The sequence below is a fragment of the Adiantum capillus-veneris genome, chromosome 5 (assembly GCF_014529385.1).
Source record: "Adiantum capillus-veneris isolate H3 chromosome 5, ASM1452938v2, whole genome shotgun sequence".
NCBI classification, from domain to species: Eukaryota; Viridiplantae; Streptophyta; class Polypodiopsida; order Polypodiales; family Pteridaceae; genus Adiantum; species Adiantum capillus-veneris.
The window spans coordinates 94,572,912-94,598,270 of record NC_140935.1 but is presented as its reverse complement, the minus strand read 5'-3'; the positions used below and the strand labels follow the sequence as shown (position 1 = coordinate 94,598,270).

General features: G+C 45.7%; 1 protein-coding gene across 1 annotated transcript; it reads right to left on the bottom strand.

Annotated features, from left to right (window-relative positions):
* LOC147457754 (CRM-domain containing factor CFM2, chloroplastic-like) lies at nt 1-25,115 on the bottom strand. Its single transcript, XM_086512571.1, has 11 exons — nt 23,908-25,115; nt 7,449-7,998; nt 7,229-7,359; nt 6,706-7,050; nt 6,428-6,584; nt 6,050-6,342; nt 5,761-5,820; nt 5,544-5,636; nt 4,408-4,669; nt 776-906; nt 1-697 (listed from the first exon to the last, which is right to left on the bottom strand). Exons 1-11 carry the CDS (start codon nt 25,018-25,020, stop codon nt 134-136), a joined length of 3,699 nt encoding a protein of 1,232 aa, XP_086368697.1. The 5' UTR covers nt 25,021-25,115; the 3' UTR covers nt 1-133.
* Between the last annotated feature and the right edge of the window lie 244 nt (nt 25,116-25,359).

The following is a 25,359-nucleotide window of genomic DNA, read 5'->3' as shown; positions in this document are numbered from 1 at the left end:
TTCAGTAGCTAAAAAATAATGTATTGCTGTGTTAAATTAGAGAAGAAAAACATTATGATTGAAAGAAACTCGACGTCATATTTCTGGCGCATTTGCTTACTCAAAATGACTGTGCATGTTATGTACAAATCGATCACCATGCTTGATGGGTTCGCAGCTCAACACTAGGAGAAAGAGACTCTTCTTCCTCGCTATCTTCCCAGCTTAAATCATCCTCATCATCATCTTCCTCGGAGTCAGCTTCGCTGTCATGCTGGCTCTCTGCACTCCCATCTTTCTGCGCCTGAGAAATCCAGTTTAACTCTTGAGCATCATCTTCCTTTTCATCGTCATCATCTTCATCTTCATCGTCTTCAACATCATCGTCATCACTTCCTTCATCAATGTATTCCCAGACCGCCATTTGATCACTCTCGTTTTCACTTTCACCATCTGACACAAGTGTGCTTGCATGCACTGATTCATCATTGTCTTCCTGCTCAGACCCATCGTCAGACTCATCGTCAGACTCTGCCTCAATCCTGTATTCTCTACTGCTATCATCTTCCCAAACCTCCTCTGCCTCTAAGGCACTGAGCAATTCAGGAGTGATATTCCCCAAGCTTTCAGCGAAAGGAAAGCTAAAGCCTTTTGGCCAGCCACGGTACATGACTATTTTTTTGGCTTCTCGAGAAACAAGAACCCCTCCAGTCAATTCCTGCACACAGATTAACATAAGAACAAGGGAATGCTTGTGCACAAAGTACCATTTTGACATGATAGAATCAAGGACAACCTCCAAATCATGAATCACGTCTTCAATCAGCATGGTTGGGGCCCTCCCTTTTACTACAATTTGCACAAGATCATGGTGAAGGAAATAGATTCGAATGCCTCTTGCTAGTCCTTCAAGACCATTATTCTTTCCTACAATCAAAAGAGAAATATTTCATTAGATATTGAACCTAGAATAAAATGCTAACTTTTATTTGCTGGACAACTGACAAGATAAATTCAGTGGGCAGAGACATTTAACCTCCTCCCTTCAAGCACAGCGAACAGCATTAAATGACATGCTAACTTCAATAAGACAAAAACAACTGTTTTCTTGTATAGGTCTATCTTGCACCCTCCACTGCCAGGCAGAGATAAATGTACACCTTGGCAAGGGATGAAACAAGGTAGTAAGGTACTGATACAGAGAGAGAAATGAAATGAAATGAAATGTAATATTAACGTCTTCAAAAAGCCAAAATGACCTATGAGACCAAAAGGTTACATGTGATGCATCTAATACAAGGTCTGGGCACAAAAAGTACAAAGAACTGAAAAGAAAATAGTGGTCAGGGGTGGGGTGAAAGCTGATACAAAGGAAATAGGAAGTACAAAGGGTGGGCTGAGAGAGAGAGAGAGAGAGACCTCCGCAACCATCCCTTCCTGCCCTGCGCACCCGACATGCGGCCCTCGCCACCAGCCCCTCCTGCCACCGGTGCCTCGTCAACAGCCTGTGCTGGAGCCAACAAGCAGGTCGAGAGAGCAGCTGCCATGTAGATCCGTCTCCCATGTGATCTGCCCTCCTCAATAATGGCTCTGAGTGTCAGAATGTGGCCAAGAGTAGAAAAAACCTTGCCTGCTCAGCTGTGTGTATACCCTCCCTCTCTGCCCATCTGCTCAGCTGCTGCTCAAGAATGGATGCGTACAACCGTGCCAATGTGTGTGCAATCATAATAGTGCGATAGTTCCCAAGCTCCATAGGGTCTCCTGACTTGAATATAGGTACAATAGTAGATAAACTCCAAGTATTAGGCAGCCCCTCACACATGGCACGGTTGAACATCGCTGCTAGAAGCTCTGCGAGCAAATCTATGGCATGTAATGAAATGCTCAGCCACTAAGCCATCATGATCATATGCTCTCCCAGTCCTCATTCTATCAATGACCTTCTTCACCATCTCAGCGGTGAAATAAGCACGTGTGTGGGCATGGCTCGAGGGGGTCCGGAAAAGGTATTTGTCCAAGAACTGTGTACAGAGATGATGCATACTGCCCGAGGCCTCTGTAGAAGTAATGGCAGGAGGGGGGGAGTGCTCATGAAAGGGTCGCCATGCCTCACCTGAGTCGTGACTCAAGAATAGCTGATATAGATCCTCCTCTAGTCGAGCCAAAAATGCCCTCTTCTTCCACCGCACTAGGCATCGAAAGGCAATCTGTGAGACTGTGTAAGTGGTCCCCCAAAAGCACCTCCCTCTTAAGTCTTGCTCTCGTCTCGCGGCACTCCTCATCATACCAGCTATTCTCGGGCATGCTCCCAGAACGTCGTCTCTGCTCAGGCTAGGTGTGTGGGTATGCCTCTGTTGCTGCATCATGCAATGTTTGTGTCAGTATAGTAGTAAGCTACTCCAGAGGTCGCCCTGGCTCCTTAGTGCACAAGCGTCTGTAGATCCCATCTATGTAGACAAAGTCCATCTCCCGTGTAAAGGCGTAGCGAGTTGGGGCTGCTACCCGTGGCATGTGTGCTATACTAAACTCGAAAGAGATGGTCATCGACACAAGGGCATGATCTATTGCCACACCAACAGGTCTGGGTCCTAGAGATGAAGCTTGGCTGTGCCATGACATAATCCACTCAGAGAGAGAGAGAGAGAGAGAGAGAGAGAGAGAGAGAGAGAGAGAGAGAGAGAGAGAGAGAGATGAAATGAAATGTTATATTAACGTCTTCAAAAGGCCAAAGTGACCTATGAGACCAGAAAGTTACAATGTGATGGATCTGATACAAAGTCAGAGTAACCAATGACAAAATGACAGAATGATAAAAAGGCAAAATAAAATACTATGGAATCCTAGACTGTTGGGTGTGGACTAAGTAGCTAAAACAGCTAGCTGGGATAGCTAGATCACAGGAGATCCAACATCGGCGCTGGCGGATCTCATTAATCTCCTCCATGGTCAGTAGTCTGACCGGGCGTCGTGTATGTCGAGCCAAAGTGACCCGAATCCTCTGATGCAGCCTCTTCGATGCTGTGTAGTCCTCCGCAGTCGTGGGCGTCTAGATCTCCCCAGCTCGGTCGCTCGGTCGATCAGTATGCCTCTGGTGTAAAGCAACAAGCACTGCTGTGGTAGTAACTCCTCCGGGTGTCCAGTGGCAGCTCTAAAAAAGTATGTGATCTGTCTCTGAGACTGGCTATCCTCTCCTCTCATCAGGCTCTCTCTGTGTCTGCGCAGCTCGAGCAAAAACAAACCCAAGCATCTTTGATCCTTGTACCGCATGACTCTAGAGAATGGTCCAAAGCCCTCTCTGAACAAGCAATGGAAGCGGCCTCGTATCTCGTAGTAGATGGGACAGTGGCATGTGTAGTGCAACTCTGTCTCAGGCTCGATGTCACACAGGGAGCATGTCCTGGCCTCTGTTGGTACTCCGCTGTATCTCCGAGTCTCGATCCGCAGCTGGTTGAAGATGTGCGTATCTGGCCAATAGCACATCGTATCCCATGAGACAGGTGAGTGTCCATGTATCTGGGCCTCGTCACAAAACCATCCTCCGTAAGCTAGACGAGATGCTCTCTGTAGAAAGCCATCTTCGTGCCCAGCTCGTGTACTGGCTGTATCCATGTCCTCTTGGTGTCTAGCTGAGTCAAGTCCTGGCGAATGAGCCTGGTGATCTCGGACTTTGTAAGAGTCGGAGAGGGTGCATCCAGTGAGTACTGGAAAGGAGGCAATCTGTCTATGCTGAACCCATGCGCCTGAAACCATGATGTCATCTCCCCATACCAGCATGCTGTATCTCCCTGCATGGCTAACTATCGAGAGGACTCAAGTGCAAGGCGTGCATATCTGTCTCTAGGAAGTTCCCATATGCGGTGCATGAAGGAGACAGATCTGGTGAGCGCCTCAACCACCAGTGGGGGGGCAGCTAGCTCTGCTCGAATAATAGCACGTGGTACTGAAGCCTTGGCCCTAATGAGCCGCGAGATCATAGAGACCAGAGGCTTCTCCATGTCCCCCCATCCATCACTGCGGCCTGTCCTCCCGTGATGGTCCAGTGAAGGTCCCCAAACCTCAGCTCCATAAAGCAATGCAGAAGCCACCAAGTGTCAAAGAGCCAGAGCTTCGTCCGAGGCTCCTGAAACTGGACCTGTGAACACATCCTTTCCAATCTACCCAATGCTGCATGGGCTCTGGTCAATCTAGTCTCTGCTGCCCTCCTCAATGAAGATGCTGGCCCACTAAAAACCACTCCAAGGTAAGTGTAAGCATCTGTGTGAGAGAGAGAGAGAGAGAGAGAGAGAGAGAGAGAGAGAGAGAGAGAGAGAGAGAGAGAGCACTTCAGAAGACATTTTCTGTATTCATTTTTATAAAAAGCAAAATAAGTGCCTCAGCTTTGAAACAGGTGTACTATTCAATGGCAGGTAATAATTGAAGGTAACTTACCAACAAAAAATTGTGGAGCTCTTCCTGCTAAAAGAGCCTCCCTTCTGAGCTGGAGTCTTTCCGAATTTGAAAGCGGTTCAGCTCGATATAATGGACCTGAACTGACCAGCTTCTCAAGCTGTTTGATCTGTTCTTGAAGATTGGTACTATCCATCTCGCTTTCAGAGAACGTACTGCCTGTGTTTTTTACCTCAGTAAGCTTTGTGTCTTTCCCATCTTCAGACTTACTATCATCCTCTCCAGAAAAAGGCAAATCATTGCTCTACACCAAAACCCGCAAATCCATGTCAAAAGATTTGAAAGCAGCGAGCAGTAATTACAACAAAGCACTGCATGCAAAAAAATTGTACGTCAGTACCAACATTTTCTTTCGCTCTTAACATTTACAAAACTCCTTCCCCCCCCCCCCCCCCCCGGCCCCCGCCCCCCCGGGACCCCTTTCTGTTCTATCCAAGACAACCTACATGCAAATTCACATTATGAAATTCCGAAACAGAAACCAATAATTGCACAAACAGTGCTCGTCAGTTTTACGAAAGGCATGCACGTGAGTACAAACAGCAGCTTTTAGTCTTCCCAATTGGGAGGCCCAGCCCCTCAACAGTCCCTTTCTCTTCTGCCAAGGACAAATCTACCCTCATTTAGCCAGTCTTTATGTGATGTAGATGAACCATATGGGACTACCATCTTGGTTACTTGTCGTACCACGGGCAGTCGAAACGAGCAAAATATGGGAATCAGGTCCAGCCCACATTGAACAGATCAAGAGAGCATATGCTACCGCCAAAAAAAAGGCTAATAGACTAAACCAAAGAGTGCAAGTGTGCTGAATGAGACCAAGTTTCTACCAACAAAATTGTCAAAACTGCTTTTGGCTCAAAACAGGCATCAAAGAAAAAGGTACATAATCCTTGGTTCAAATTCAATAGGTCTGAGAGTGAGGTAAAATTCCGATGACAAAAGGTTAAACACAAGGGATGGTTTGAATGGGCTCCTACACCAAAACCAAACCCATACAGGCTGCAACCATTGGCAATAACCATGCTGCCCCACAAGATGCTCAACATGGAACCACATGCATCCACAACATCCTCATCATCCAATAAGAAGCACAAACATTTGGGGAACTCACACACCTGCGCTTCTGAAGATTTAAGTCTCTGATCAGTCTTGTCCACACCCAGATTTGAGCCCGAGTCATCAGCACCGTCCACCTCACCCAGTTTTCTCTGCAGCACCGATCAATAATCATATGCCAAAAACATCCAAAAGAAAAAGCTGATGCAGTTGCACAACAAACCAAACAAAAATCATGAATGCACATATGGAAAAGAGTCAGCATCCGAAACTTACCAATTCCCCTTGGATAGAAAGAATCTGCTCTTGAAGAGATTTGATATTTTTTGTTAAAGACTGTACCAGAAAGGGTAAAAAGAATTGCATGAGTCAGGAACCATAGACCTCTTATTTCGAAGAGAAGACTTGCGGTGGTTGGGGGTGTGTATGGGTGATGATGGTGGTGGTGGTGGTTTACCATGGTACTCTAAGCATCAAGTGAGTGCTCTTGACAACTCATGCTCTTTCATTGCTAGATTTTTGGTTTAAAATTTTTATGAATTGTAGTGTACCCATCATTGCCTACCTCATGCCGCTGCACTTCCAATGACTTCTTTAGTGCCTTACGCTTCGTGAGTAGATTTCGAGGTCTTAGCTCTAATGGTCGTTGGTAATTTTTGCCACGGTACATAATAATTGCCTGGCCTTTCTGAGTCCAAGACACCGACACCAATATGCCACCACTTTCATACTCCAATGTCCTAGCAATGTCTTCAACTTCCGCCACATCTACCTCCTTCACCACGATCTTGACCAGTTCCCTATGCTTCCAATGCAAATGCATGTTCTCCACGACGCCATCAAAGACCCCACGCCGCCCTGCATATCACAAGTCATTCATTAAAGAAAACCTAAGCAGCTCAACAAACATTGATGCAAAGTATCTTGAAAATGAAACCATCACCTATGAGTAGGTACGCTTTCATCTTCCGCCCAAGTTTTTCAAACATAAACCGTTCTTCTCTTGTTATAGTCTCCACATCGATGGGCCGGTCGATAGGGTTGAGGAACACATCTAGCTTCTTAATCTCTTCTTCTGCTTTTTTTCTCTTTCTCATAGCCTTCAAGGAAAGAAAACAGCAGTTTATTTCAGTACCTCGACTCCAAAAATCACATCACAAAACTTTCCAGAAGTACAAATTAAGTTACATCACATTGCCAAGATATAAGTCAACTACTTACGAGGTCAAGCTTCTTCTCCAGCTCATGGGTCAAAGTAATGCGCTGAAACTTGACAGCCTCCTTTTTTAATCTTTCTTGTTCTTTGACATCCATAGTATCCATCCATGATGGCTTCGCAGCTGGTGCTGCCTCTCCAATCACAGAAATACTTGGTTTAGCATAGGGTGTCCACTTAACAGGAATGTTTCTCTCTTCCCGCGCTTTTTCTTCACGTTCTTGAAGGTCTCGAACGGACTCCTCCCTTTCCACAAGAGCAGCCGCCACCTTTTCAGGCACAAAATCCTTTCCTCTGTAGAAAGTTAGGAAAAACTTATCTCTTGACAGGAGTACCCCTCCTGTGAGTTGCTGCACCCAAAATCAACCAACAAAAACTCCCATTTCAAAGTGTAATTATACTTCATGCTGCAGCAGTTAGCAGAAAACTGAAAGACAAATGTTTTAAATTACTTTGCCTAAGAGTTCATGTCCAGGCATATGCTTGCAGGTGATTAAAAAAAAATCATTATCTTGGAACTCTACAGACCTTCAATTCATCCGCCATGATTAAGTTGTTAGTGTTCTGCACCCGCCTCTTGACAGCAACCTTGGCAATCTCACTTTTCTCCCACAGCTTTACGATGGCAGCAGCAAGACCTTGGTGACCCCTATTCCTTCCTTCCAGCAGCAAATATAAGAGAAAAGTGAAAACCAGCAAACAATGCCAACAAATAAGGAGTCCCATATACAAAGAAAAGTTGACAAACCTAGGACAAAATGAGGAGCCAAAGGCCGTGCAAGCCGTCGAAGGTTAGTAAGCTCCGAGTCTGAAATCCTTGGTCTAATTCCATATGGCATCAGCCGGAAGGGAGGTCTGTAGTTAGGAATAACTGAAGGAAGCAAATCAGCGTCTATAGGGACTGGCAATAAACCTGTCCAATTCTCAAACCTTGGACCCAATCCTTCAAGAATGCTCTCAGCTTCAGCTTCAGATACAGCTTCAGATTCCCTTTTGTTGTAGGGATCCGTAGACAAACTCGGCATCGCAGTCATGGAAACCCTGCCCGATTCTGACTCAACATGACCTTTTCCATCTTCTTGCAAGCCAAAGAATTTGTTACCCAATTCTTCCTGAGCAATTGTGGCAGGCAAAGGGGTTTCAGCTTGCACACTCACTCGACTCTGCCGAGAATTCAGGTTCTCCACCTCCTTTTGGGAACCCCCGTACACCCTCCTTTCTTCTGGTTTGTAACCACTTCCCCTGTATACAACTATTATTTTCCCAGTTCTTAAAACAACCAAGCCCCCAGTCCTCTCCTGTGGCCATAACAAACGCACACACACAAAAAAAAAGATTAAAAGCCTGTATGGAATACTACAGATAATTCCAGAAGTTAAGCATGTGAGATCGACACCTGAGAGCCAAAACATTAGAGATCATCTCTTGTAGCAAATAAAATTGGCAACTAGCTATATGTGAAGGCATTTACTCACTCCAACATTTCAAATGTGCCAAGTAGAATGTACAAACTTGAGCTAAGATTGCCCAATCTGGTAGTATGGCACATGCAATTTCAATTGCCTCTTTCCATGTGAAATAAGGGTATTCACAAGCCCGTGTCCCAAGCAACAAATATACGGAAAAAAACCAAGACATGTAAGAAACTTGACTCTCATAAAAATGGAGGCATTTACCCTCATCAGCCATGTGAAGCCCTAGGCATAATTAAAATGAATAGCAATGTCACAGTCAGATTGTTTATTTCAATAACTATGTTACTGCAACAAAGGCAGCTGTGTTTGGGGTTGCTCATCCACAATTCGTTCTACATTTTGTTTGATAATTTGCAATGTTCACTCGGTGCCAACCAAGCTCATCATGTGTTATTTAAAGCAGAGGGGAAGCCCAGGAAACAAAATGAAAAAAAACACAAGGGTAGAAGGTAAGGGGGAAGGAAGGGGAGTGATGGGGAGGGGAGCAACAGATTTACTAACACCTTCCAGAGGCCAAAGTCGGCCTATGTGACAGAATGGTGTACTTGTATAAGTCCTGTGAGTATCCAAGAAAGGGGACAAAAGTGCTGAAAATAAACATGCTACAAAATTAAATAGACTGACATGGGGGGTGTACACATGTGTGTGAGGGATGAGGGGATGGTGCTCTAACTGAAACTATACGTGCAGGGAAGTATAACCATGATATGCAAGAGATTAGCTTTTCCATCCAGTACCAACCTGGGGTTGTAGTATGCCATGCATAGGTGGGTGGGCAGTGAAAAGTCCCTGAAGCATAGTAGCAATCTGAGAAATCCAGTTCTATCTCCCTCCATTTGGTATGCTCATGTCGTAGTCAAAGCTCCAGGATGGCCCTCAATGTACTCTCTCAGCCTGGTATCTAGGTGCTTTGTGCCATCTACGGGCTCGAGAAGTCTCTGCCTGTAGTAGTGTGACCCCTCTCTGAATGTCGGTGGGAGCAGCTCTCTGAAAAAAGCCCGTGAGTTGTACTATAACCCTCCATTGGGGTGTGGGGGTGATCGGAGGAATGTCTCCCTAGGTCTCTAAATTTCTAGTAAGAACTTAGAAGAGAGCTGGCAGTAGTGTGACCCCTCTCTGAATGTCGGTGGGAGCAACTCTCTAGAAAAAGCCCGTGAGTTGTACTATAACCCTCCATTGGGGTGTGGGGGTGATTGGAGGAATGTCTCCCTAGGTCTCTAAATTTCTAGTAAGAACTTAGAAGAGACCCAGCTCTCTATCGTCTCTCGACTCAAATAGTACGCTCTAAGTGTGTGTTGTCCTAGATAATGTCACGATTGTGACGTATATGTATGTATTAATCTCTCTCCTTTGCTGATTCTTGTTGTAGATGTGGAGAGTGACCAACAAAGGGGACCCCCGCCCTCGACTCATTGTAACTCATCATCCTAAAGTTACACCTCTTTGTCAAAAGTCAGACCCTTTCAACGACTAGCCATGTCCCTTCACCCAATGGTTGCAGCTAATTGCCTAAAGACATTTCTATTCACCCAAAGGACATGTCTCTTTGTGATTGGTCATGACTGTTCGCAACCAAGCCTCTTGGTCTCCTATATAGGGAGCCTATTGTAACACTTTTCAATCAAGCAATCAATCAACTACTGAATTTTCAGCCACTTGAGTCTATTAAGTAATACATATAATCACATAATAACTTAATGAGTGATTATGAGTCATAGAAAAGGGCTGTATATGGGCCCCGCATGTCTCATATGCTGGCCACTACATACATACTGCTCCCCGCTTCCCCTCTGTGAGAGTGCACGTGTGCGGAAGCGTGTGAGAGAGAGAGAGAGAGAGAGAGAGAGAGGGCTGTATATGGGCCCCATATGTCTCATATGCTGGCCACTACATACATACTGCTCCCCGCTTCCCGTCTGTGAGAGTGCACGTGTGCGGAAGCGTGAGAGAGAGAGAGAGAGAGAGAGAGAGAGAGAGAGAGAGAGAGAGAACACAAACGCTGATGTAGGGGAAGAGGGGGCGATCAGCCCCCCATGACTACCAGAGCATAAGATCCGAACAGTGTCAATCTATCTGTGTGTAGTGGGTACCCCTTGGCCTCATATATATGAGTGCCCAAGGGAGGAGGTCGGGCAGTCCAAATGATGCCTCACGACCCAGCAAAATAAGCGAGTGTCCCATGGTGGGAGCCCAGCTCAAGTGGGTGCCCAGCCCCAAACTCGGGCAGCCGAACAAGGTACAACCTAGACTATGGGTGGCCAGCCCGGAGACACTAGCCGTACAAGGAAGTGCCCTAAACCTCTGTGAAGCAGCAGAGTGGTGTAAATCTAACACCCCTTCCCAACACCTGATGCTGAACAAACCGCGTGAAGCCAAAGACGTGAGGCAAATGATGAAGATGTCTGCTGCAATGTCCACTGAAAGACAATACTCCGGCGAAATTTGCGAGTGTAGCAACAGTCTGGGGTGTCCCGACCGCCAAGAAATCTCCATAGTGTGATGCCGTCACAAGCAGTGTAGCAAATTGCTGTACTCCGCTAATGCAGTGTGAAGGTATTGCGTGAAGGTCCCAAACTGAGTGTAAAAAACAACTCCTTGTCATAAAAGAAGTGCCAATAGACCTGCAAGTATCCCGCCTAATAGGATATGTGGTGTCTGTAGTCAAACTGTGTGGAGAAAATGGGGAAGCCCAGGAACCGTCATGAAAATGACCGAAAGCCTATCAATGCATGAACTTGTAACCCAGTGTGGCCAGGTGGCTAAGCTGTAAAAAACTTCAGGAAGGCCAGATGTAGCAATCTGCGCGGTGAACGTCCTCCGAAACAAGGAAAGCCAGACTAAACAGTCTGCACTATAGAAGCTACCATCAGCTGCAGCAGTCACCGGTAGACCGTACGGGGACCACCACCGGATGGTGTCCTATCAGTAGGTAGGGTAATCCAAGATGAGATGAAAGCCAGACTCAACAGTATGCGCTATTAAGGGCCAAGCGGTCTGCACCGTAATCATCCTGTAGAATTAGGGAAGCCAGACTGAGCAGTCTGGCTGTGAAGAACCTTTGAGAAGAGGAAAGGCCAGACCAATCTGTCTACGCCATCTTGCTTGTATCTCCTGCCTCCAATTCTACGTTGTCAACCAAAATAGGATCCGTGCCAACAACACCACCGAACCGCATCTCAGTGTGGCTCTCAATGTGAATGAGTTGAGAGTGGCCTACTGCCCAGGTCGGGGGATAAGTCTGCTGTAAGGTTATCAGGGTGAGTGTAAGCAACTCTGAAGGTAGCAATCCAAATGATCAAGAGTGTAGAAGAGCAGCTGCACTACCATCCAAGACAAGCTCCGTGTGTCTCCGAATGTAGTCGCGGGATGCCTGATCTCCCACATTTGCGGGTAAACTCTCCAAGAGAGTCTAAAGCACTGAAGTCCCACTCCAGTCTGTAGATCCAAGCAACGAACCTGTCCAAGAAGAGATCCAAGATCCTCTCCCTAAGTCCATGTAGATGCTCCTGTGTAAGCAAGTGATCTGACATGTCGAGGTCAAGTGGTAAGTGTCTGTCCACCCAAGATGGTGGTGTCTTCTCTTGGAATGTCGGAATCCCATATGCCATGAGCATGGCCATAACTCATGTGAACTCCTCTGATGAGTGCATAGGTGTGTCCATAGCAAACCACAAGTCACCACCCCCTCTGGAGTCCGAAACCGCCGAAGAAAGGCTGGAATGAATGGATCTCCCAAGGATCGTACGCCCGTAGATGATCAAGCCGATGTCGAAGATACCGTGTACTGCAGCAATCACTGAGAGACCGCATGGACCACCACTGGAGGGTGTCCTGGCAGGAGGTAGCAACGTCCTCTCCATGAAACGCAAACCAAGTGTCTGCTGTCCACCCATAAACGCAACTGCGAGGTGATGAAAACGCTGCTGTCCAGCGAATTTCAGCGTGCTCGTACGCTCCCGGCATGGTCCGGAGCGGTGCAAGGGGTTTGGGAAGGGTGGGTAATCAAAATCACAACCTCTGATAGGCTGATGACAGAGAAAACAGCAGGGTATAATGGTTGTAATCAGATGGAAATGAAGAGGAATGTCGCCGCCAAAGCACCGGATGCTGAGCCGGTTAGGTGTAGGCATGACCAAGTGGGTGGGAAGCCCAGTGCTCCCCCTCATCTGCAAACGCAGCCCTTCTGTCCAGAAAATGCAAGTGTCTTCCTCTGCTGCTGGTGCAAAAACGCTGATGTTCCTGCCCTGCACTTGCTGAAAACGCTGGTGTTTTCTTGCTGGGCAGCTCCACCAAAAAAACCAGGTGCTGCTAAAAACACAGGTGGAGGGAGGGGGTTTTCCGCCGATGAAAAGGCCTAGGAAGGCCAGCGCTGGCTGTAAATGAACTGATCGACAGTGGAAGAAGCAAAACGCAGATGGCTGAGCATGCCTTTGCGATGGGTGCTGTCCAGAAGACGGCACCACCCCTTCATGCTGTAAACTCTGGCTGTGTTGACTAAAGGGAGAAGAACCTGATGCAGATGATGATACGCCTGGTCTCAAGACCATGAAAAAGCTCGCTGTTGATACCATGTGAGAGTGCGTGTGTGCGGAAGCATGAGGAAAATGAAATGAAAATGAAATGTTATATTAATGTCTTCAAAAGGCCAAAATGACCTATGAGACCAATCTGATACAAAATAGTGAATCTGATATATGCATATGTATATGTATATGTATATATATGCATATATATGTATATACATATATGTATATGTATATATATGTCTACTCTCTCTCTCTCTCTCTCTCTCTACATATATATGTATATGTATATATATATATATATGTATATATATATATATATATATATATATATATATATATATATATATATATAGATATAGAGAGAGAGAGAGAGAGAGAGAGAGAGAGAGAGAGAGTAGACACAACACAAACGCTGATGTAGGGGAAGAGGGGGCAATCAGTCCCCCCATGACTACCAGAGCATAAGACCCGTACAATGTCAATCTATCTGTGTGTAGTGGGTCCCCCCTGGCCTCATATATATGAGTTCCCAAGGGAGGAGGTCGAGCAGTCCAAATGATGCCCCACGACCCAGCAAAATAAGTGTGTCCCATGGTGGGCGCCCAGCTCAAGTGGACGGCCGGCCCCAAACTCGGGCAGCCGAACAAGGTACAACCTAGACTATGGGTGGCCAGCCCGGAGACACTAGCCATACAAGGAAGTGCCCTAGACTTGTGTGAAGCAACAGAGTGGTGTAAATCTAACACCCCTCAGCACCCCTCACCTATACATACTTTGCAGTGCTTTGAGCTTCGTCAATCTGGGCTGCCTGCCCAATGAACCCCTAAGCTGTCCAATCACCACTCAAGCACTATGTGTGCATATATCCTGGCCGCCAAATGAAGCAATGCTCCAGAGTAGTCATGATCTCTCTAATATAGCATCGTCGGTGGAAGGGGCTGCCTGGACGTGATCTACGTCTCTTGGATGTATTACTGTTAGACATCATGTCTTGGAATTTAGACCCAGATCCTCACTGTGTGAGACGTATAAATGGCGACTCTGGGTCTTACTAAAATGGTGGGAGGTGCTCTATAACCAGACTATGTGTGCTTAATCCACTATGTCATCTATGCATACCATGATACACATGCGCGCACACATATATATGCCACGTGGCACGTGCACATCTAACCCTATGTTCATGTGGACAAGCTGCAACTCCTATTTCTAGTGTTTAAGTAGGAAGTGTTATGGCACCCTTGTGTGCCTGTACGCATGAAGTGCATGTCCAGGCACTCTAGATTAGTTGCATACCCTCTAATTGCACATGAGCACAGCTAGTGTCTCCTCGATGTAGGCATTGGCGAGTGTTCCCATGCAATTGCATTAGTACCCAACCTAGGTATGTATCTGCATGTGAAGCACCTCTCATCACTGAGTTTATTAACTCATTAATAAGTGACATTTATAGAAATTGTGGCTTTTTATTGGCATTGTGTCACAAATTGGTGACGTGGGCTGCCCAGTACTCACACCCTCCGGCTGGCAGAAATACCAGGGCTGACATGGTTGCTGTGTCCGGACTCCTGCCATTTGCGGCGCATCATCCGGCTGAAAACGCACCAGGCTGAAGCGGCAGAAATCGTATGGAAAAAGGCTACGCAAGCGCTGCAGTAGTTTGCTTTTTCAGCCTACGTAATTTGGCTACGCAAATTGCAAGAGAGAGAGAGCTTTTTCTTTATTTTTCATAAGCTTATTTTTAGAGGCAGTTTTTATGGACAGCTTTTGAAGCTTTATGGCTCTGCTTTTAGCATCCCTTGTAAACTCTTTAAATTGGTCTTTGGGCTCCCACTCTGTAGAGCATCTGGACGCAGAGTTTGAGAGTGAGTCCTGAAGACTCGCTTGTACTTTGAGTTGCAGATTAATATGAAAAGAAATACCGAAAGGGGTGCCAATCTTTGGGGCCAATATCTCTAGGCACGAAACTCCACCGGGCCAATGTCGAATCAATTGTGAATTGTGAACTGTTTTGAAGTGATTATTTGTGGTGTCGCGGTAGATTCTCGACTTGGAGTGTCCAAGTATGTTACAGTGGTAACAGAGAGCGACTGATTTCTCTTCTACGGGAAATCCGATCCTTTTTCCGCGGCACTTACAGTTTCAGGCAGAGATCGGTCAACTTCCTCTGCATCGGGAGATGTGGGAAGAGATCACAACGAAGATTCACGCTAGGAGTATGGCCCGCCTCGGCCTACTCATGCAGAGCTCGAAGACATGGAGCATCGACGATTGATCGGCGATGCAACAAAGATGATGCTCAATTTTGCGAAGGACCCAAAATTTGCAAAATATGAGCGAGACCTCTTTCGATGAGGTGCACACAGTGGCGGCAAACCACAGAACCACCCCTCAAACAGGCTCTCAAGAAACCTCCTACTCCCAAGATGTACACCGAGCAAGAATTAGAAGAGGTGGTTGATGCTCGAATTGCTCAGCTTTTTGACGCGCAAAACAAAGCTAAAAAGCACGACAAAAAGCAGAAGAAAGGTGCTGACTTCCCGGGTTATTTGGGTTGTCGGTCCACATTTGAATCGGCAAGAAAGCAAAAGAAGCGTGTTCGATTTGAAGGAGTACCTAGTTCTTCTTCTTCTTCTTCTTCTTCTTCTTACAGTTCTTCTAGCTCTTCTGACTCGAGCGAAGAAGACAGAAAAGGCAAAAAGCGAAGCAAAAAGCAAAGCTTCAGGAAGGGCAAGAAGAAGGCAAAGAAGCCTAAATCTCGCCTCGTGGTTGACAATTCTACAAGAGACTCGTCTTCAGACAGTTCGGACTCTGACGACAGCAGCTTTTACGCAAAGAAAAAGAATTTTTATAAAGCCAGCCAGTACGACTTTCTGGAAGACAAAAGCAAGAAAGTCCAAGAGTTTAAGAAAGATGGACAGTCAATTAGATTTGACACGTTTTCTGGTTATAGAGATGCTTCGAAGGCTTTGTCTTTTATACAGCAGTTTGACATACCTTTCTTAGGAGGGCGTTACTCAGAGCACTCTAAGATTCGGAGAGCTGCCTCTTACTTTAAGGGGAATGCTCCAACTTGGTGGTCCACGCTTCTATTAAACAAGACAGCACCAGTCAAATGGCTGAAATTCAAGAGGCTTTTTATTTCTTCATGGCTGACTCGAGAGTATGAACACGACATACAAACTGCTTGGAACCATCTTCGGATGACAAGAAGGATACAGTGGAGGCTTATTGCGAGAGATTCTAGAGCTCTTTTCTACCCGCCTCTTCATTTAAGAAGATCTCGTTCAAGGAACAGATTGAGCGGTTTACCTTGGGTCTTCCTACAAAGATCCGAGATCACTGCTTGGAACAAAAGTCAGCTTCCATTCAGGAATTGACGAGTCATGCGAAACGAGATTTTGCCATTCACTCTGGCAGTCTGACCTATCCCACAGATGAGATCATGACGCAAAGAGCCGAACAGACTTCGAAAAATGAAAGTAGAAAGAGAAAGAGCAACCAAGAACAGAAAGACAAGGATGCACGACCCAAACTTACTCCTCAAGAGAGGGCTCGCTACATCAAGGAAGGGAAGTGCTTTGGATGCGGGGAAACTGGGCATATCTCCGCGAAGTGCCCTAAAAAGGCACAGAAAGAACAAAACGACAAGGACGACGAAAGGCTTGAGAGTTCGAGAGTAGTTGAGGACCGTGGAAGAAAAGGCAAGATAAAAACAGGACTGGTTCCAGATTGCGTGGGTACAGATCCCAACACAATGGACGAGAGTACAGCCAAGAAGCCCTGATCTTCTTTGACGGAGGAGCCAAGGCCAACTTCATTTCACCGGAATTGGCGGCCAAGCTCGAGATCACTCCCGATCGGATGGGACCACTAGCGGAGGCAGTTCTAGCGGCACCCGACACGGACGTAGCCATTACACCTATCATTGGCAAACTTCGGTTGCATTGCCAGGGGTATTTGGGGCATGAGGACGTCTATATAATGCCTTTGGAAGGTTGTGATGTTCTCTTGGGAATTCCCTGGTACCACAAGAACAACACCGTGGTCGACTATCGGGCGAGGAAAGCGACTTTGACCACAGAGAAGGGCAGAACCATTGTACTCGATGTAAAACTTAAGGGCGAGTCTGTCCCTATTGTATCGGCTTCGACCATTTCTAAATTAATGAAATCTAGTATGTTTGTTTACTCGATCTTTTTTGAAAGAGTTGAGTGATGAGGATAGGACAAATATGTCTGAACTTGATAAAGAACGCCAAGATTTTCTACTCTCATGTCAATTGCTTCTCAGAGGGCCTGCCAAGCGAGTTACCACCCGCTTGTCCTGAAGATCATACCATTGATCTGATACCTGGAAGCACTCCATCAAACTGGCCACCTTACCGTGTGAGTTGAGCCAAGAACGAAGAGATTATGAACCAAGTGAAAGACCTCTTGGAAAAGGGTCTTGTCTAGCCTAGTACTTCACCATACTGCTCTCCTGTGTTGTTGGTTTTGAAGAAAGACGGATCTTGGAGAATGTGCATCGATTATAGAGCTCTCAACAAAATCACCATCAAGAACAGATTTCCGATTCCTAGAATCGATAATATACTTGACAGACTTCAAGGATCCTCGTGCTTTAGCAGGATCGACTTGAAAAGTGGATATCATCAGATTCGAATCGCAGCGGAAGATGTCTACAAGACAGCCTTTCAAACGACTTTTGGGTTATTTGAGTTTTTGGTGATGCCTTTTGGCTTAACCAATGCTCCTGCGACATTTAACCGGATGATGGATAGGATTTTTTGAGAGTACAGACTATTCGTTGGCACTTTCTTTGACAACATCATTGTTTTCTCCAGGGATGAGGCAGAACATAGAGTACATCTGCTTCAAAGTCTTTCAGGCATTACGAGATCACAAGTTGGTGATTAATGCAAAGAAAAGTGAATTTTTCCTACCAGAGATACACTTTTTGGGACACATTGTCTCAAGAGCGGGAGTGCAGATGGATTCGGCCAAGATAGAGACTATTTGTGATTGGCCCGAATTGAAAAATGTCAATGAAGTTAGAAGCTTCTTGGGATTGTGCTCGTACTACAAGCGGTTCATTCGAAAGTTTGCAAAGGTTGCTTCCCCTTTGAATATCTTGACACATAAAGGAGTCCCTTTCTTGTGGGAACCCACAGAGGTGACTGCCTTTCAGACATTGAAAGAGAAATTGACTACGGAACCAGTTTTGACTTTGAAGTCATTTGAAGTATATTGTGATGCTTGTGGTCGTAGAAGGCCATGTCATTGCTTACAAGAGCCGATTGTTCTCAAGGTCGGAATTGACAGCACAGATTTATGAGAGAGAGCTTTTGGCCGTTATCCATGCTCTTACTCAATGGCGGCATGTAAGGTGCAGTGGAATGAATGTTGTATTTTCTCAAGATGAGTGATCCATATTTGCTCAAGGTTCCTTTTAGTTCTTATGGAATGGAGAGCCTTCCGTTCTTTATGGAGAGTGCTATGATCACGAACAAAGTGAGTGGATATTGTGCGTGCAAGTGTATGAGACTAAGAGAAAGAGAGAAGAGAGATACGACACCAGAGACGTAAAACCCTCCTCCGAAGGCCCCACTCTCGTTGGCGAGAGTGGTCTACGATTGATTGCACAAAGTGGTACAATGACGATGCATGGAAACTGATGCAACTTGGGACTATGACGGGGACGACGACGGGGACGAAGACGATGACTTAGGGGCTGAAATCTGCCAAAACTTTGGGGCTGTTTTGTGTGGCTGAAAACGCGGGTTTGGCTGCATTTTTAGGGCTGAAAAACACTGCTGTATTTGTCTCTGAAAATGCTGATTTGTTGCTGCAACTGAAGGCTGAAAACGCTGCTCATCTGCAGCCTTGATGGCGATAGATGAAAACGCTAGAGGCTTAGGGATGTTGCGGTACAGCCAAGGCTGAAAACGCAAGTTGTATTGCAGCTTTGAGGGCGATAGCAAAAACGCTAGGCTGTAGGGACTGTTGGCGATGAGATGCTTGTTGAAAACGCCAAGGTGCAGGAGATGGTTGGCGCTAAGCAAAACGCTAGACTGTTAACAGCTGATGATGGGCTCGCCAAGGGTCTTGGAGAGGTCTTGCTGAGAGAGGGGAGTACCTGTTGCCTGGGGCCTGTTGTGCTCCTTGCTCATCTGCCAAAGAGTGCTAGCTTTGGTTTGCTTATATATTTTCTTACCCAAATTGCCCTACCTACTTTTGTTGGGAAGTCACTTAAATTAATAAGTGAAAAATGTCAAAAATAGGGAAAATAGGCTAAATGCACTGGAAAAATCCCCTAACTGATTCTAATGGATTCTGAGGGGAATACTGATGATCATGCTGTGTGCAACCAGAGGATATGCATCTATGCTAAGTGACTGGGCATGCACGGTCTACGAATAGACTCACAAAAGTGCCAAATCACTTTTAATCTAGACTGACAGGACTTGACAGAAACCCTGTTATGGTGTAGCTTGTCCACGGACACATAGGGTTCGATGTGTCACGTGACACGGCACTACCTACTCGGAGCAGATTTTACTATCTTTACTGACCATCAGAGTTTACGCTACTTCTTGTCACAAAAGCAGCTATCGAAAAAGCAGATGCAGTGAGTGAACATTTTGTCACAGTTTCACTTCCACATGTCCATGTGCAGGGACAGAAGAATTTGGTTGGCAGATGCTTTGTCTTGGAAGCCGTTGATTCTGGCAATTTCCGCGATACACCATAGGAGCTTCGAGGATATGGTCGATCAGTATGCCACAGATTCAGATTTTGCAAACATTTTCACACGGATACGGGATGGGGAAACAGTAGCGGGATATTCCATAACGGATGGCTACTTGATGAGAAAAACCATGTTGTGCGTTACACAGCCGTTGAGGGAAAAGGTTATGACCGAATGCCACTGTCCGCCTTTTACGGGTCACCGCCGTATTGCTACCACCTTGAAAGGGGTAGAGAGATACTTCTTTTGGCCGAGACTCAAAAAGTATGTGTATGAGTTTGTGCGCAGTTGCTTGGTATGCCAGAAGGTCAAGTTTGACATGCATAAAGCACAGGGATTGTTACAGCCTTTGCCCATACCCACCCACCCTTGGGAAGGTATTGCAATGGATTTCATTTTTTATCTCCCGAGAACACAGAGTGGTCATGATGGTATCTGGACTGTTATTGACAGATTTAGCAAGCAGGCCCATTTCATTCCAGTGAAGAAAACGGTCAAGCCGGATCACTTAGCAAGACTATTTGTGGCCCAGATTTTCAGATTACAAGGCATGCCTGAGACGATTGTCTCCAACAGGGACCCCAGATTTACGAGTTTGTTTTGGAAGGCAATTTGGGAGAACATTGGCACGCGGTTGCAGTTCTCGTAATCTTTCCACCTGCAAACTGACGGGCAATCTGAGATTGCCAATTCAGTGGTTGTAGATTTATTGAAGTCTTACATCTCGGATCAGAAGCCTCAATGGAAAAGTATCTACCTTTGGTGGAATTTGCCTACAACAACACGATACACTCTTCGATGAGGAAGGTGCCATTTGAGATTATTGAAGGTGCTGTGAAGGTTCCACCCTTCCTAAGCACGAAAGATGAGATTTTTGAAGCTGATGAGTACACGCACGACTTAGATACGGCTTTTGTCAAGGTCCGCGAGGCTTTGCAGAAATCTTAGGAAAAACAGAAAAAGACAGTAGATCGCCATCGTCGCGATTTGAAATTGAAGAAGGATGATTGGGTGCTTTTACGTTTTGAGAAGGCACGCCTGAGAAAGAAAAGGGAAAGGAGAGGCTTTTTCCAAAGCTTAGTATGCAATACTACGGACCTTTCGAGATCTCCGAAAAGATCAATGATGTCTCCTTTCAATGATGTCTCCTTTCGACTGAATTGTTTGACTCTGGTTTTAATATTGGTTTCATGGATTGGTGATTTACTCCCGGGAGCAGTAGTGAGAAATGCTGTTTTGGTATTTGTTTGAACCTAAGAACGACGCAGGCTGCGGTCTGGGGAGCGCTTGGTTGTACTAGTCCTCTGAACTCATGGCCCGGACCTTTTTAGGTTATTTGCGGGGGGGAGTGACGAGCTAGTCGTTGAGTAGCTTCATACCGCACACCGTCTGTCTTGGGGGAGTGCTCAACGGCGCTGTCCGTTGTCTTGTAGCATGCATATGTGAGCATTTGTGTTGCATTGTGACGTGCCAACCACTGAATATTCCTTATAGGCTGAAATACTCCTGGGAAGTCAATGACCCAGGATATCAAGAGTTCCGATCTCGAATGAGACTCCTTATTGGATGAGATTCTTCTAGGAAGCCAACAACCCATGAAATCAAGAGCTCCAATTTCGAATGAGAAACTGATTGTCCCTCGGAATGTCCCTCAAAATGACCCTCGAAAATTTTTGAGCTAACTTGAGTTGTTTGGTAGATATGTTGTAATCGCGGACGATTACTTTCTTTCAAGAAGGAGGGATGTCACAAACTGCTGACATGTCAAGCCACTGAAGAACGGAGCCAACCTGCAGATCCCAGCCGAGGGGCCTAAACCCTAAGTGAAGAAGCAGAAGCAGTAGAAGAATTTTTACCAACTTGCAAAGTCTTGCCGAGTGGCCTATTTTTAAAGAGAAGTTCCCGCCAACTTAAGGGACCCCGTTCGATGGGGCCCAAGTGACCTAAAGATGTTAAAATAAAGCAGGACCGACACACACACACACACACACACACACAGAGGCTTATTTGTGTAGAAACTGATGACTTGGCAGCAGTACACATTTTCGAATTTTGGACTGATTGCTGACGTGGCAGAACTGTACGGATTTTCGTGTTTTACACTGACTGTTGACGTAACATTCGTACGGATTTTAGCTCTTACGCTGGCAGCTTTTGAGCATTTGTTTATAAGCTAGTTGCTTTTGAGTTTCAAGCTTTTCATGTAAATTGCTTTTCAAGGCCAAGGGCTTTTAAATATGCGGAGACGGCTAAGTCTTTGGCACGCTTCGGTGAGAAGGTGCAGAGCCCGAGTACCGGCATTGCACTGAGTTCAAGTAATATAAAGACATACGGAAAGGGGCGCCAAGGTTTGGGCCCAGTACACTCTCGGGTAAAATTCCGCCACTCCGTGTCGCATGTGCTCTCTCACTTTCAGTTCAATTGTTATTGAAGTGCTGAAAGTCTATTCAGTCTGTTCTTTTCCATTGGCACGTGGTGCCCGTCTTGTGACAGATGATGGAATGGATGCGGATAATTTTGGAGGCACAACACAAGGGTTTTACAATCCCTTGGCTTTTATGAGCTACAACATGAGGTTTCTTACACTTGATCATTTATATCATTTTGGTAACTAGCACTCGTCTTTATGGTTGCACTACGCTGCCAGAGGCAAAGAGAGCTTTCGGCAGATTTGTGTAGACTTCCTACTGCCAAATAGAGCTTCTTCCCCACATCATGATTTGAGTATCTTATCCTTTGATGTATCCTCTGGTTGTATGGGTATTTTTCCCCATGATCTCGTTGTATATCTTTGAGAGTCTTCCCATATTTCTTGCATATGGACCTTGAGTCGATTTTACGTAATGCAAAGGGTCACAAGCCCCTCTTTTTGCTCAAATGAGAGAGAGAGAGAGAGAGAGAGAGAGAGAGAGAGAGAGAGAGAGAGAGAGAGAGAGAGAGAGAGAGAGAGAGAGAGAGTCTTCCCATATTTCTTGCATATGGACCTTTGGTCAATTTTATGTAATGAAAAGGGTCACAAGCCCCTCTTTTTAAGAGAGAGAGAGAGAGAGGAAGAAGAAGAAGAGAGTTTTAAAGTCGTAGGAAACTATCCCAAGAGACCTTAAAGATCTAGCCAAAGAGAGAGAGAGAGAGAGAGATTTCAGTTTTTCCCCATGTGGCTCGTTGTATGTGGTTTGTCAGATGTCGCCCTTGGGCTTGCCTTGTATTTCAGTCGTGTACTTGTCCTCAGATTTAGGAGCATTGGGGCATTCTGAGAGTTCAAGTAATAGAAGTCAGCCTCTTTTTGGTGCAAAAAAGAGGGGGGGGGGGGGGGGGGGGGGGGGGGGGGGGGGTTCCGAAAGGTTGCCTTGCAGTTCTATCAAGGACCATTGAAAAGAGTGTGTATGTGGTGTGGCAACCTTTTTGTGAGAAGAGGAAAACTAGTGTTAAGGCTGATCATGCATAACCAATGTTCCAATGTCTTTCCCAAATTGCATCATGAAGCCCTTCCTCAGCAAAGACCAACAAAATGCAGAGAAAGTTTACAAAATAAGGGCAATTTGCTGCGACTTCAAAACCTGAGATACTTCAGCATGTTTCAAATGTTCTGGTGATCATAGAAATTGAAGTGGCCTATGGAAGCTGACAACCCCTGCAATGTCCGGACTAGTACCTCCTTGAGCGGCATGTTATCAATCTTTGATAACAAGGTAAATAATCTAAAAATAGCTTATCCTTGAGCAGGATCTTTCTAACAAGGTAAATAAACTAAAAAAGCTTAAGACATGACTCATGAGAACTTGTCCTGATTTCTACCTCCTCGACCAGTGTTGAATCCATGTTTGATGGCCCGGTAAATAAACAGGTGTTATGCATAAAATGCTCATACAGAAGCCATCATGAGAACCTGCAATGTCCAGATTACTACCCCCTCCACCAGTATGCAATCAATGTTTGATGATACAGAAAATACTAAATAAACAGATGTTATGCATAAGATGTTCATGATGAAACCATCACTTATGATGGCATCATTAACACATTGGCCCATTCGCAGCAGCCAAAAATTTGTTTGAACAATGGTCACACCTATGCGGGCTTACTTGAAAAGGCAAGACAGCAGCAAGGGTCTATTCGAGCTTCTGCCTCTGTGTCCTATAGAAGTATGCGATCATTGGGTAGGCAACAGGTTTGCAAATGGTGTGGAGGAGACTTTAAAATAAGATACTACTAGTCATTTGGGCAAAAAACTTCTGATAAAAATTTTCATGTGGGCAGAAGAGGGCCTATGCATGCCACAAACTAGAGTCAAACGTAGCTTAAGTCTCACAATGGCATGTATGAGCACAACATATGAAAGCTTGCTTTCCAGTTTATAAAAAAATATGTACAGTGGAAACACATGCACTTACACACAAACATTCAAGTTTCCTAGGAACATATCAATCCGATAGTGGACAAGCCTTGAAATGTTTACCTCCAAGTCTAGAGCTGTTTTCTTGATGCTCGCAGCTGCAGGCCCCTCACAGCGCACTTTAACAAGCTCAGATGACCTGAATTGCTCTTGTATACTAATGACAATATTTTTAGTGATACCGAGCTTCCCTACACGAAGCCTTTCATCCAGTTGTAGACCCAACAAACGAAGCCGTATCAACTCATCACGGGGAAGTGTAAGCTCAGCTACAGTTGGAACTCTAGGTCCCCTATTGTTAGCCTTTAGCACTCTCTCTAATTTCTCCTCCTTCTCATCCCGTTCCCATGGAAATTTTGAGCTTGACCCATCACTCTCTGCATCAGAAACTCGATTTTCAGTTTGCATGGTGGAAGGCTTACTTTCAGTTTGCATGGCAGTAGGCATTGAGTAAGCTGCAGCTCTGCCATTGGAGAACTTTGTAGCAGCCCGTTTCGGGTAACTTTCTGCACTCTTCTTAGAAAGTGTTCGAAAATTTGATCCTCTTGGACCACCTTTACCTGCACTCCCAATCTTGTCATTGTTCCCTGCTGCTTGATCAGCAGGACGATAAGCCTTCTGAATGCGGCGCAACTTTTCGACAATTTTTGCCATAGCAGATTTGTCAGCCTCTGCATTCGCAAGTCGTGCTGATGTACCATCATCTTCTTGTGCATACCCATCAGAACGCCCTTGTTCCCAAGGGGAACCTTGTCCGGAAGAGCGATGGGTACCTCGAGAGCCTTGCTGCCAAGGAGCAGCACGGAAAGTATGATCTTTCGCACCAGAATCATTAGCAGCAGCAGCATTTTGACGGCCTTTCAATACGGAAGCACTATCCGTACCAGAAACTGGGACGGAGGTACTTACCTCCCAAGGAGGTGGGTTCCTTGCAGAGCGTTTGCTCGACAGAGCCAAGAACGACTGCTCTTCCTCACTAAGGTTTTCCTCGACTGGCATTATTCTAGCCATAGCATGCCTGAAGCCTTGGGGCCTGCGATTGTGTAGAAAGAGGGAGAAGGAGCCATGAGAGCTCGAGGAGCCTGCTAGAGAAGCGGTAGAGACAGTGGAAATCGATGCCTGGTTGTCCAAGCTGGGCAATGGACGCAGAAGAAGCGCTGTAGGAGCCACGGCCATGGCCAGGTCGAGTGAGGCGCTTCCTGCTCTTGCTCTCAGTTATGGGCCATATCCACTTAAGAAACAGCATTTGCCGAAGGAAAAATCTTTTGAAAGGTTGGCACTTTGCATCCAATTGGCAAGTTTATATATAGTGACTAAAAAGTGAATTTAAGAGCATTGTTGCCTTGATGTGAAATAGTAATTGTGAGAATGCTGCACACATAGCCATGCCACTTGGCAGCATGTGATTGGGTTGCCAAAAGTCTTTTGAAGGTGCTCAAAATGGACACTATTTTAAGCGTTGCACGACATGACTGTCAAAGAAAAGTTGTAGAGGCTTGTGGGACTCTTCTGGTC